The sequence below is a fragment of the Pungitius pungitius genome, chromosome 2 (genome assembly GCF_949316345.1).
Source record: "Pungitius pungitius chromosome 2, fPunPun2.1, whole genome shotgun sequence".
NCBI classification, from domain to species: Eukaryota; Metazoa; Chordata; class Actinopteri; order Perciformes; family Gasterosteidae; genus Pungitius; species Pungitius pungitius.
In genome coordinates this window covers 1,923,424-1,935,323 of record NC_084901.1, presented here as the reverse complement: position 1 = coordinate 1,935,323, position 11,900 = coordinate 1,923,424, and the positions used below count along the sequence as shown (strand labels likewise).

At 48.3% G+C, this 11,900-nt stretch overlaps 2 protein-coding genes across 2 annotated transcripts; one reads left to right on the top strand and one right to left on the bottom strand.

Annotated features, from left to right (window-relative positions):
- Nucleotides 1–514: 514 nt before the first annotated feature.
- Nucleotides 515–4,375, top strand: zgc:194209 (uncharacterized protein LOC570908 homolog). The gene is made up of 9 exons (XM_037462010.2): nucleotides 515–585; nucleotides 1,342–1,431; nucleotides 1,548–1,669; nucleotides 1,780–1,881; nucleotides 2,025–2,177; nucleotides 2,270–2,385; nucleotides 2,729–2,889; nucleotides 3,006–3,201; nucleotides 3,401–4,375. Exons 1-9 carry the CDS (start codon nucleotides 548–550, stop codon nucleotides 3,614–3,616), a joined length of 1,194 nt encoding a protein of 397 aa, XP_037317907.2. The 5' UTR covers nucleotides 515–547; the 3' UTR covers nucleotides 3,617–4,375.
- Nucleotides 4,376–5,141: 766 nt separating this feature from the next.
- Nucleotides 5,142–11,461, bottom strand: gnsa (glucosamine (N-acetyl)-6-sulfatase a). The gene is made up of 14 exons (XM_037461996.2): nucleotides 11,126–11,461; nucleotides 10,247–10,306; nucleotides 9,960–10,166; nucleotides 9,235–9,300; nucleotides 7,878–7,976; nucleotides 7,576–7,743; nucleotides 7,412–7,494; nucleotides 7,220–7,338; nucleotides 7,011–7,114; nucleotides 6,813–6,914; nucleotides 6,591–6,701; nucleotides 6,400–6,510; nucleotides 6,020–6,180; nucleotides 5,142–5,610 (listed from the first exon to the last, which is right to left on the bottom strand). The coding sequence occupies exons 1-14, from the start codon at nucleotides 11,285–11,287 to the stop codon at nucleotides 5,538–5,540; spliced, it is 1,626 nt and encodes a 541-aa protein (XP_037317893.2). The 5' UTR covers nucleotides 11,288–11,461; the 3' UTR covers nucleotides 5,142–5,537.
- Nucleotides 11,462–11,900: the final 439 nt, after the last annotated feature.

Below are 11,900 nucleotides of genomic sequence, written 5' to 3'. Positions count from 1 at the left end.
TTGATAATTACTATGTATATTATAATGAATCATGTTGTGTTTAAACCCCACAAAATATATTTAAACACATCAACCTTTTTCAGAGAATTCAGAGATCTAAACTTCACAAATACAAATATGGAAAAATAAGAGCTTTAAGTTGGGAAAAGGCCTCCTCTTGACCTCTGTGTGACCCCGACTTACTGGAAAAGTGGGGGTCCACCCCCCCTCTGTCTGCTCTCACACACGCTAAACTTTCACGTGTAAAGCTGGAGGAGAGAGCCAGCCGAAGCTGCCTTCAAAATAAAAGCTCTCTTATGTTTTGGTTGGTATATTATAGAAGACGTTATGAAGGAAATAAAGTTACTTTACAAATTGAAATATCCAAGAAGGTGAGTTCTGTAAAGTCGTATAGCAGGGACAGCAGCACAAGGTTCTCTCGTTGTTTTATAGGCCTAACATTTGAAAATAAGGGTTGAAAATGTGCGCCTCGCTGCTTTTACTTTGAAGGCCCAGGCCGGATGCTCTCGTGTATGATGCGGCGTGCTTTCTTTCTGGACCTGTTTTCATGCAGCAGGAAGAAGAGACGCTGGAAAACTCAACAATGTGAGTTGGACACTAAATTCATTTTAAACTCAAATAAATATGAGGCTTCGGTTTATTTCGACGGCGCCGGAAGTGAGGAAAGTATTTTATTCCTGCGTCGCCGGACTACGTTCACAAATCCGTTAATTGTTGTTGTAAACAATGCGGCGTCGTAATAAAAATCAATTAGAGTTTTTTTTGGGACCATTAAGGTTCAGACCCCTTGTCGGCATTAATTAGAAGAAGCAAGCAGCATTTTCAAATGTATTTTCTAGCCAATAAACAACTGAAGAACAGAACACAGCAAACTGTTTAAATTGGGTCAGAAGTCTTTTCTGTGATTTAAATTCCTCCGGATTTGTGAAATATGTTGTAAAATGTAAAATGCATTTGTCAAACGGTGCTAAAAATTCACAAGAAGCCCACAAAGTGTTGCTCAGTCTCTTATTTCCTGCGAACAATGTCACATGTTCTGCCTCAGTCCAACTGGGGGGGGGGGGGGGGGACATGGCAAACAATCTCCAGAGGAACAAAAGGCCCCCGAATAGACGGGTCCATAGTCCCGCCTCCTCTGTGTTGCACCTTATGGATCCTGAGTGACCTGGATCCTTGTTTGATTCCCTATTTTTATATTAAAATAAAACGCTGTTCGTCTGCATGAAATAGGAGAACGGTCACGATCCCATTTGTTGGATTCTGAGTTTACATTTTGTTAAATGTCCTTTTTTTATTTGGTTCTCTTTTGTATATTTTTATTCCCGACCATTTTGGCGTCAGGTTGAGCAAGAGGTCGACGGCGGCGGCTCTGCTCGCCGTGCTCGTTGGTGTTTACCTGCTGCCTTCCCCCATCGACCCCGAACCCCACGTGTAACTACACACACACACACACACACACACACGCACACACACACGCACACACACACACGCACACGCACACGCACACATACAGAGATGAACGTTGGATGTAAATTGGTCCCCTGCAGACTGAAGGGCCCCCCCCCGGCCCTCGAGGGGCCGCTGGCCGTCAACACCCGGCTGCAGAAGGGTCGCCGGCTGTTTCCCGGGAAACTCCACGGACCCGAGTCCTTCGCCGCGGATGAGGAGGGTGAGGGGGGGTGGTGTTGGGGCGGGGGGGGGGGGGGGGGGGGGCGCCGACTTTCCCGTCATTGTTTCGGTGAGCCATCTTCTCCGGTGTGAACTAACGCGGCGTCTCAGGTAACGTGTTCACCGGGACGGTGGACGGGAAGCTGTGGCGGATCAGCCCCGATGACACGCTCACTCTCATCACACAGATGGGGCAGGATTTACCAGAATGCGGTATGCTTTTATTTTGAAACCCCCCTCCCCCCATTTGTCTTGATATTTGTGCGTTTTGTACGTTTGCGTTTTGTAATCCTCTGAAGTCTCCCGGGATGAGCCATGAACCCGTCCTCAGGTCGCGTGTCGGTGTGTGTCCGCAGGCGGCAGCCCGGACTACGAGCCCGTGTGCGGTCGCCCGCACGGCGTCCGCCTGGATCGCCGCGGTCAGCTGATAGTCGCCGACTCGTACCTCGGGCTGCACAGCGTCGACCCCCAAACCGGAGAGAAGACTCTGCTCCGCTCCAATGCACAGGGTTGTGTGTCTGTCTGTGTGTGTGTGTGACGTGTGTAGATGACCCCCCCCCCCCCCCCCTCGTTTGAGACGCTCCGTGTCGTTGCTCCTCAGGCGCTGGCGGCGTTCCCTTCGCCTTCCTCAACGGCCTGGAGATCTCCTCCCAGACCGGGTTGGTTTATTTCACCGACTCCTCCAGCCGGTGGGGGCGCAGACACGTCAGGCTGGAGGTGAGCCGGACCCTTGTTTGCCTTTTTCCGCCGTTGCCCCCGGCAACCCGCAGTCCTCCAAATGACTTGCGTCCTGATTTTGGATGCTAATAAGGATGCTAATAGGAATCCTTTGAGTTCAGAGAGGATGATCACTTCAACTGGAGCGAATTAGGGTTCCATTCATTGGGGGAGAAACCCCCCCCCCCCCCCCCCCCCCCCCAGGGACCACCACGAGGTCACTGGAGTGAATCCAAAGGGTCCATTGTTAGTGTTATAATGTATTCACAAGTGGGCCGACTGGTGCATATAACATATGAACACAGTAATAACGTGGTGTTATTATATTATCGACACTACGAAGGTGATCGAGCTGAACCGCCTCGGCCGCCTCCTGTCCTACGACCCGGAGACGGGACGCGTGGACGTCCTGCTGGACGCCCTCTACATGCCCAACGGCGTGGCGCTGTCCCCCGACGAACACTTCCTGCTGGTGGCGGAGACGAGCATCGGACGCGTGCTGAGGTACGCGCACGCGCACAGCACACGCACACGCACACGCGCACGCACACGCGCACGCACACGCGCACGCACACGAGGACGCACACGCCCGTCACTCAGCTACGCCCCCCCCCCCCCAGGTACTGGCTCAAGGGGCCGAAGGCCGGCACCAAGGAGGTCGCCGTGGACAACATGATCGGTTACCCCGACAACATCCGCCTCAGCGATCGCGGCACCTTCCTGGTCGGCATGACGACGACGCGGTTCCGGAAGGCCACGCCTCCCTTCCTGGACCTGATCGCCCCGTACCCGGCCCTCAAGCGCTTCCTGGCCAAGGTCGGTGTGATTGTCCCGTAATGGGCTCCTGTGATGGATTCAGTTGATGTGATCATCCCTGCAGTCAACTTCCTGTCGGCGCACGCCACTCCGAGAGTGTGCTGTGAAATGTGACGGTTGCTGTGACCACGATGGTGGTCCTCGGTGACCTTTGCCATTGACTCGTGTGCATTTGATCCGCGGACCTCGTGTCCTTCAGGTGGTTCCGCTGCGCTGGTACGACGTGCTGCTGCCGCGCTACGCTCTGGTCGTGGAGCTGGGGGCCGACGGCGGCGTCGTCGTGGCGACGCTGCACGACCCCGAGGGCCGGCTGACGTGGGCCGTCAGCGAGGTGTTCCAGCACCGGGGGAGGACGTACCTGGGCAGCACCGACCTGCCCTTCCTGCCCGTCCTGGAGGCGGCGGGGGGCCGATGAGGGACGGGGGGGGGTCCGGGGCATCCTGGTCGTCTCCCATCCACTCCGAGAACCTTAATTGTGGAGATAACTAACTAATTATAATTAACATGCAATAATGATAATTATCTTAAAAGTATAAAAATATATTTGACGGTTAGAATTTAAAATAAATATTTTATGTATAAAAAGGACATTTGTGAGACTTCTGCTTCCTGAATAACGTGTTTTATTATTAAGATGAAAAACAATTCATCTTTTTTTTACGCTTGACTCGGATTGTCTGCTTTTCACCATTTTGTTTTATTGTGAACTAAATAGTTTTATAACTTATTTAAATTGGTTCGAAGGTGACAAAAAGAACATCAGTCTCAAAGATATAAGGTCATGAATTTAAATGAAAAAAAGACTCATTTTTCAGAGAGAAAATAAACAAACCTAAATTCTTAAAGCATCTTTGTAATAATAAACTTTACTTTTTTCCCATTTATTCTGAGATCAGATTATTCTAAAAACTGAGCGAGATCTTCCAGTTTTATTTTGAACAATTTCTTTATTCGGACAAAAAAAAACACAAGCCAGAAATTCACACAAATAATCTAAAAACAAAAAGGTTCCTAAATGAAACAGTTCTGACAGATTGAAAAAGTGCATCAGTGACTTGAAACCAGAGTTTCACATTAATTCAGTTCAGAAACACTGCAGAGGAAATATGAAGTCTAAGAACTAAACACTGTTTTACTGCTGGAAATAAAAAGTACAGTTTGAGAAAATAATCAGCACTTTAGAAATAAAGATTCCGTCTTTTACGACGACGTGATGAGATCTTTGGCTGGATGTTAATAATCTGCACAGATGTGACCTTTAATTAGAAATATAGTGACCTTTTGAAATAAAAAAACAACCATCGGTGACGGAAGGGATGAAGAAACGTTGCTTCTGTCAAAAATAAACGAGATGAACAAGTTTCCTTTCATTTCCCTTCAGGTCACATTGAAAAACTATCAAATATAAAAGGTTTCATTTCTATTCTTCCATTAAAAGGTGCTTCATTCAACTTCTCAGTGGTGATGTGAGAAAGGACTTTGTGGCTAAATCTATCGTTGAGTTTCAGCTTCTCAGCTACAAAATGAAGCAAAATATTTGATTTAAAGTTCAAATCTCTTCCCAACAAAGAAAACATCATTTCTGTTCTTTTTAAACAGGGATAGTTTTGACGTAATGATTAAAATCAGAGAAGCTCTGAAGGTGTGAGGACAAAAAAAAACGCTAGAATCATTTTACGGAACAAAAAAACTAAACCAAACCTGTTTTTACGGTTCGTTCTTGTAATTCTCATCAAGGGGAGAAAAGTCTTGCTGCTCCACTTGTTGAAATCATCAGCAGCTTCTTTAAGGTTTTATTTTGGATCTCCGTCACAACGTAAAAAACCCAATGAAGCTTTGAACACTCGAAGAGCAGCGAACATCTGGCTCCGTGGAAGCTCCACTCGGAAGAAGAAAAGGTCTCAACGTAGAACGTGTGCATCAAAGCGTGGTCCTATGGCGGCCTAACGGAGGTTAAAACTATTTACCGTTAACCTGCTGAAGAAGAACGAACCTATGGAACAAACGTTTGGACGCTTCGTGGGATTCGCTGCGGTTTTCTTTTGGATTAAGATTTGAAATTCTTGAGGACCATCGGAGTGACGATTAGGGAAAATGAGACCAGCTCCCACAGTTTGGATCGTTGACACGTTGATCCAGAAGCTTTAAAAAGGTGGGTCCCGCACCCAGAGGGGCCCCTGGTCCCCCTCCCCCCCCCCGGCCCCCTTCTCCAAAGAGGCCTGTGAGGCCCAGAAACAAGGCAACAGCAGCACGAGATACAAGACATAGGACATAGGACTCAGCCCTCCTCCTCTTTCTCCTCCTCCTCCTCCTCCTCCTCCTCCTCCTCCTCCTCCTCACTTCTTCTGTCGGAGTCGGCTGGGCCGCCAGCTGTGGCTCGAGAACATCTGGCGAGGGTCAAATTTATACCTGAGTGTAAGCACACAGGACAAAAGGGTCCATTTAAATGTTAGAGAAGTGGATCTTAAAGTGAAAAAGATAAATATTAATTGTTTGATAAGAAGGTGTTGAATTGATTCGGTACATTTCTAATCTAATCATCTAATCATTTCTAATCAAACTAAATGATAAAAAACAGGAACATATTCTTGAGCTTAAATCTTTTGTTCTTTCAATCTGGAAACTACACTTACGTTTATTTTTAATTACATGTCAAATTCCCTCAAACGCAACTAATGTGGGTTGGAATCGTTTACTTTTCATCTCAACCTGGACTTTGTACTTTAAATATGAAATAAAGGAGAAACATTTAACGAGGAAAACCCCAAAACTGGTCCACAGGTGTGACTCAGGTGAGAGGAACCTCCCCTTCTCCCACCTGGTGTCGTACACGCCGGGCGTGCGGCACGTCTGGCCGGAGCAGGACTGCAGCATCATCAGCCGGTGGTTCATCTTCTCCAGCACCTCCTGGTCGATGGTCTTGGCGATGTTGGTCAGCTGGTAGGGGTCCGCCGTCACGTCGTACACCTCCACAAACACCTGCAGGGCCGAGGCCGCGTTAGCGTCAAAGCGTCTGACCACCGGGTGGCGCCAAAGGTCACGCCTCTAAAAACCTATTAAAACTCAAATCGCCGTGGGTTACCGCTAACGTTAGCTTAGCTCAGCTGTTTTTTCCTGATATTTTACGATCCGCACGTCGAAAACACCTAAAAATGTCACACTACTTCAGAACGAGTTGCGTCACTCTTAACGTCGGACCTCGTTGTCGTCGAACTCGCAGTACTGCAGGTCGGTCGAGGGGGCGACGGTCCGCACGCAGGCGTACGTGTTGTTGTACGAGTCCTCGCACACGCAGTCCGGGAAACACTCCTGGGGAGGGAAGAGAGGGGGAGAGTGTCGGAGCGGCTTGGTTTGAGGGGGGGGGGCGTTAAAGAGGCGGGGTGCCGTACCGAGACGCCGGGTCCCAGCAGAGGACACGCCGGGTCGGACACGGGGCTTCCTTCTCCTTGGTACTCCACCAGGACGTCTGTCCTCCAGATGCTGCTGTTCACCTTCCCCTCCTGGACAGACATCCGGGGACAGGGGGTGGGAGGAAATGATTATTCTCTCGTTTAAATGACCGTTTTACTTTGAATATGGAGAAATCCATTATTTAAAGCGAGCGACCTCACCATGACGGGCAGGAAGGACATGCCGTCCATATTGGTCTTGTTGACGTCGTGGCCGGCGATGTCCAGGATGGTCGGACCGAGGTCGATGTTCGCCACCAGCATCTGTCCTCGGAGACACATTTCATTTATTTAGTGCAACAGGTTCTGTGTGTGTGTGTGTGTGTGTGTGAGACTGTGTGTGTGTGTGTGTGTGTGTACCCGGCTGGTCTGGTTGGGCTTGATGTTTGGTCCTCTGACCATCAGAGGAACCCTGATGTCAAACTCGTAGAGCTGCCTCTTATCCAGAGGAAGCGAGAACTGACCTAAAAGAAACGCCCAAAATACACTTTCATTCGTGTCCGTCGACCTTCTAACAAACTTGTAGTCGAGTTCTTCTGCACGTGGAACGCGGCGTGCGGTCAACCTGCCTGTGTGGTAGCCGTTGTCCGAGGTGAAGAAGACGTACGTGTTGTCCAGCTCCCCTCTGACCTCTAACCTCTTCACTATCGTCTCCACCAGGTCGTCCACCGACAGCAGCGTTCTCCACCTGCAGGCCGACCAGCAGCAGTGAGACGGGGGGGGGGCGGAGCCGACGGAGAGAAGCGCGAGGAGAGACTCACCGCTTCCTGAAGGCGTCGTCCAGGAAGTGAACGGAGGAGTTGCTCATCGGCGTTTTAGCCTGTCGGATCAGCCAGTGTTTGTCCTGCAGAGGGAAGAACACGGTGCGTTTAAGTGGCGTATTTCACATCTCTCTGATGGAGAGGGGAGGACAGGTTCCCCTTGCCTTCCCGTGGACGTTGAAGTTGGGGTCCCTGGGAGCCTTGGTGGTGTTGAAGCTGTTCTGGTACTGAGGCGCCGCGGTCCAGGGGGAGTGGGGGGCCGGGATGGACACCATCATGAAGAACGGCAGGTAGTTGGATTTATACTGGAGGAAGTCCAGAGACCTGTTGGCCTGAGAGGAGGAGAGAGGGTTTCTGGAGACGTACACGTCAAACCCCCAAAACCGGGTGAATGCAAGTTGATCTGCGGACAGACCGGTTGTCAGAGGACATGACATAAAAAAGGCGAGGCGTTTGTTTTCCTCACCAGGACGTCTGTCAGGTAGTCTTTGCGGTAGTCCGCCCCGTGGTCCTCTGCCTTCCCGTTCACTGACAGAGTGTAGTTGTAGTATTTAGAGTTCTTCTCCTGGAAAACAAGCCGCTGTGAGGAAATACCGTATTTTCGCGACTATACGGCGCACTGAATTACAAGGCGCACCTTCAATAAATCGCCAATTTTAGAACTATTTTCATATATAGAGCGCACCGGATCACAAGGCGCATAGAAGTAACTGCAGTAAAACGTTTGACTGGGGCTGCGTTATGCATCCACTAGATCGGGCTGTGCTAAATCAAACGTTATTAAGCGTTCTGAAAACTCTTCACTCCCATGGTAACGTTGTTCAAACGTTAATGTGGATATTAACAATATCTCTTTCGTTCTTGATTAATGAAAACATTCTTGGCAAATGCTTTGGTGCATCTTGCACCGAGAGGCAGCGCTGGAACAGACGGTGGCGCCTCGCGTCAGCGCGATCCCGACATCCAACTACGAGCTTTAATGTACTGTAGCGACTCTCGCTAATGAATCTCTGGACAATGTGCTTATCTTCTGGTTTTATTGTGGAGAAACAGGCTACTGTCGGCCGTAGCCTACGCCGAACAAAAACACACCATCGCTCTCCAAAACAACAACAATTCCCGCGTCCCAATAGGTGGCACTAAAATGAGTGACGTCATATTGTGCGCCCTTCACTGACCATCCCAAAACTCTGTAAAGTGCAACGCCGCTCCAGAACATGAAAACACAGTCCGTTACAATACGCTGTTGGAGCTGGAATTACCGCGGCTGCTGGCACCAGACTTTCCCTCCAATGGATCCTCGTTAACCAGTATGGATCAACCAATTGAGCCATATATACGGCGCTCCGGATTACAAGGCGCACGCGTCGTTTTTTTAGAAAAAAAAGGATTTTAAGTGCGCCTTATAGTCGCGAAAATACGGTACTCACATAACACCCAGGAACTTCATCAGGGAGGCAGCGGTAAACAAACCCTTTGGATTTAGACTTTTTATGAAAGTAACTTTCAGATAAAAAAAATAAAAATAAAAAGAAGAAAGAAACAGTCCGACCTGATCACTGTGTGTGTGTGTGTGTGTGTGTGTGTGTGTGTGTGTGTCATGAGACCATCGGTCTGTTTAGTAAGGATAAACTCGTCTGCACTGCGGTCGTATTACGGGCGCGACCTCGGCTTCAGGACTTGAGCAAACAGTTTAGAAGCGTAAAGAAAGAAAGCCTCATTTTGGCCCATTGGCCGGTCCGGCGCCTTCTTTAGGTCACGTGACCACATGGATTAAACTAGTTTAACACGAAGATGGATTTAGCTTCATGGTCCTCCCTCACCAGTCCGACCCAGTAGCTCCAGCCTGGAGGAACATGCTCCACTCCACCCGCCTCCGAGTGGCCGTACTGAAACACACCAACAGAACGACTCGTATTAGTTTGATGACGTACAAGGTGATTCCTGCCAAAAAGAAATAAAAAGGAAGAAACGATGTAGGACTAAATTGAAGATGGAAAGCTACAAACAGACCAGTCTGCATTATCTTTAATGATTAAAACCTGATCTGACACAGATTCCTTTAACAAAAACGTCCCCCACCATCCAACTGATAACAGTTTAAATCCCCCCTTGAATGTCATAAGGCCTTTAAACTCCTTTGGATTGTGTTTGCAGAGTGGGAGGTGACCTGTGACCACGGGGTCACAGGGGGGGGGGGAAAGAGTTAGGAAACGCAGAGCTACAGAGAACGAGGGGAAGTTAAGTGTCATCTGTTTGCTATTTAGGTGAAGAGTTTGTCCCGGTTCCCCATTCGACCGTCTGTTTATCACAAGGCGCGATGCCACCTACACAGTTGGACTTTATCACGACTCAATCAACACACGACAGGAGATCTTGTGACTATTGACGATCCCCTGAAGGCCACTTTCGGTTCCCGGTGGAACTCACAAAAGCATCAACTCTCGGGTCATTTCATTTTGTTTAATGGTAGCTATAGTTCATAGACAACATCTGGCAGTAAACAAATGACTGGTGCATTTTGTACAAACCAGTTCAACTCTATCACCTGGTTGAGATATTTCCCAGCGAAGAAGGTCTGGTAGCCGGCGTCCGCCCTCAGCAGGGCGGGGAAGGTGGCGGCCTCCTCGCTCTTCTGCCAGGCTTTGCTGCTGCAGTTCCCCTCCAGCGTGTTGTTGACGACGTGGTGGTTGTGCGGGTATTTCCCCGTCAGGATGCTGGCCCGACTCGGGCAGCACAGCGGGCTGGCGACAAACTGCAGAAGGGCGGAAGACGGGCGCAGGGTGAACATCTGCGGCCACCTCGCCGCGAGGCGACGTGGGCGGGGGTACTCACTGCGCTGGTGAACGATATCCCCGCATCGCCGATGAGCTTCTTGGTCTTGGGGAGTGGAGTCTGGGGAGGAAAGATCACATGTGAGGAGACTAATAACTGGCCTCCCAACTCAAACACTCACGGGCTCCCCTTCACACATTTTAAGCACATGCTTGTTTTAATGTGCTTTTTATTGTTCTATTCTATTCTATTATTAAATGACACAGAGCGAAATCCCTCGTCTAAGTGATGCATATTAAAACGTGTCTGAGATGTGGGGGCGAAACAGCAGCAGCGCTACACAACATGGACTTTAATGCTTTGTCATACATACATGTTTCGTCCTTTATTTGACCAGAGAGGTCCTCTAGTGATGCAAAATGCCAAGTTTGTTCTGGTGAAGCTGGCAGCAGGTAAAAGGTTTCAAAAAGAGTAGAAACAGGAAGTGTGGCATATAATTATATATATATATATATATATATTATATATATGTGGCAATGAAAACAACGATAGCAAATAAGTAATACGTGGCTAAAATGAGCAACAACAGTTTGTAATATTTTAAACCTGATTTTGGCATGGGGGGAAAAAAATAGTAATTCAAATAGAAAATGGCACGTGACTCCTTATCAGCCTTCCCTGCTTATGAAAGTATAAATACATATTCTAAGCTACGACAAGTGTACACCGACAGCCTTTTCAATCTTTAAACTTTGAGGTGAAGAGACTTGGATCACACAGTATTTCACCCCTAAATTGGAGGGAGGATGTCTGCAGGAAGCAGATTGGACTTAAAGTGATAAAAGCTGACTCAGAGACGTTTAAGTGATGGGTCCATCGAGACCATCATGTTAAAGTCCATTAAGACAGACATTTGAAGACATGGCCAGATTCTCTCACCAGTCCCCCGATAGCGATGTCCAAGTCGTCGGTGAGGATCAAAACGATGTTCGGTCTCCGGGTGGATTTGGATGACAGCCCGTTGCTCGGGTCGCTCCACAAAGTGACGCAGATTAGGAGACACCGCGATAAAAACGGCAGAAACGAGCGATTTGAACCCATTTTTTACGACAGTAACAAACTATCGAAGCGGTCCGTCTCCTCCTTCTGCTCCGCTTCTTGTGAGAGCGTGAAACGGAAAGAGAGGGAGAAAAGGAGGGGGAGAGAGAGAAAACAACAAGTCGGACACGGCCCTCTTTCTGTTTGAGATACACTTTTTTTTATTTCCGGGTCATGTGCTTCTCGGCTACGGAAGCCCGGATCAGCTGATTTGAAGACGTGACGCGCAGCATGACTAATGAGTAAAAATAAGTGTTTTCCTTATGATCATGTTTGCTTCTCGTTCTGCATTGCTCTTTTGACCCCTCTATTGCTAATTAGTAATACATTAAAATAGCGAACGACTAAAAAACAATATGTAGTAATGACATTGTGTTGAATTAAATATTTAATTTAAGGAATCAAGGACCGTTAATGTCATCATTCTAAGAAATTCGAATGTAATGCAGCAACAAACACACTTCTCTGAGCATGTAATAGAGCCAAAAACGTGTGCTTGATAATTATTTTATTAACGTAGACGTTGAAAATCACGAGAATTAAAATAAAGTAAAAGTTGTCATGGCGTGTTTAGTGTACTAAAAGCAGAAGGTCTGAGGGATTCCTCCCCACTGCG

What these genes read in the sequence shown, in the direction of transcription:
- zgc:194209 (XM_037462010.2), top strand. Translation starts at nt 548, where the DNA reads ATGCAGCAGGAAGAAGAGACGCTGGAAAACTCAACAAT. An exon ending in GCTCCGCTCCAATGCACAGG is followed by an intron (nt 2,178 to 2,269) that starts GTTGTGTGTCTG and finishes GTTGCTCCTCAG; the next exon opens with GCGCTGGCGGCGTTCCCTTC. An exon ending in TCAAGCGCTTCCTGGCCAAG is followed by an intron (nt 3,202 to 3,400) that starts GTCGGTGTGATT and finishes CGTGTCCTTCAG; the next exon opens with GTGGTTCCGCTGCGCTGGTA.
- gnsa (XM_037461996.2), bottom strand. Translation starts at nt 11,287, where the DNA reads ATGGGTTCAAATCGCTCGTTTCTGCCGTTTTTATCGCGGTGTCTCCTA. An exon ending in GGATATCGTTCACCAGCGCA is followed by an intron (nt 10,167 to 10,246) that starts GTGAGTACCCCC and finishes GCCCTTCTGCAG; the next exon opens with TTTGTCGCCAGCCCGCTGTG. An exon ending in ACTACCTGACAGACGTCCTG is followed by an intron (nt 7,744 to 7,877) that starts GTGAGGAAAACA and finishes TCCTCCTCTCAG; the next exon opens with GCCAACAGGTCTCTGGACTT.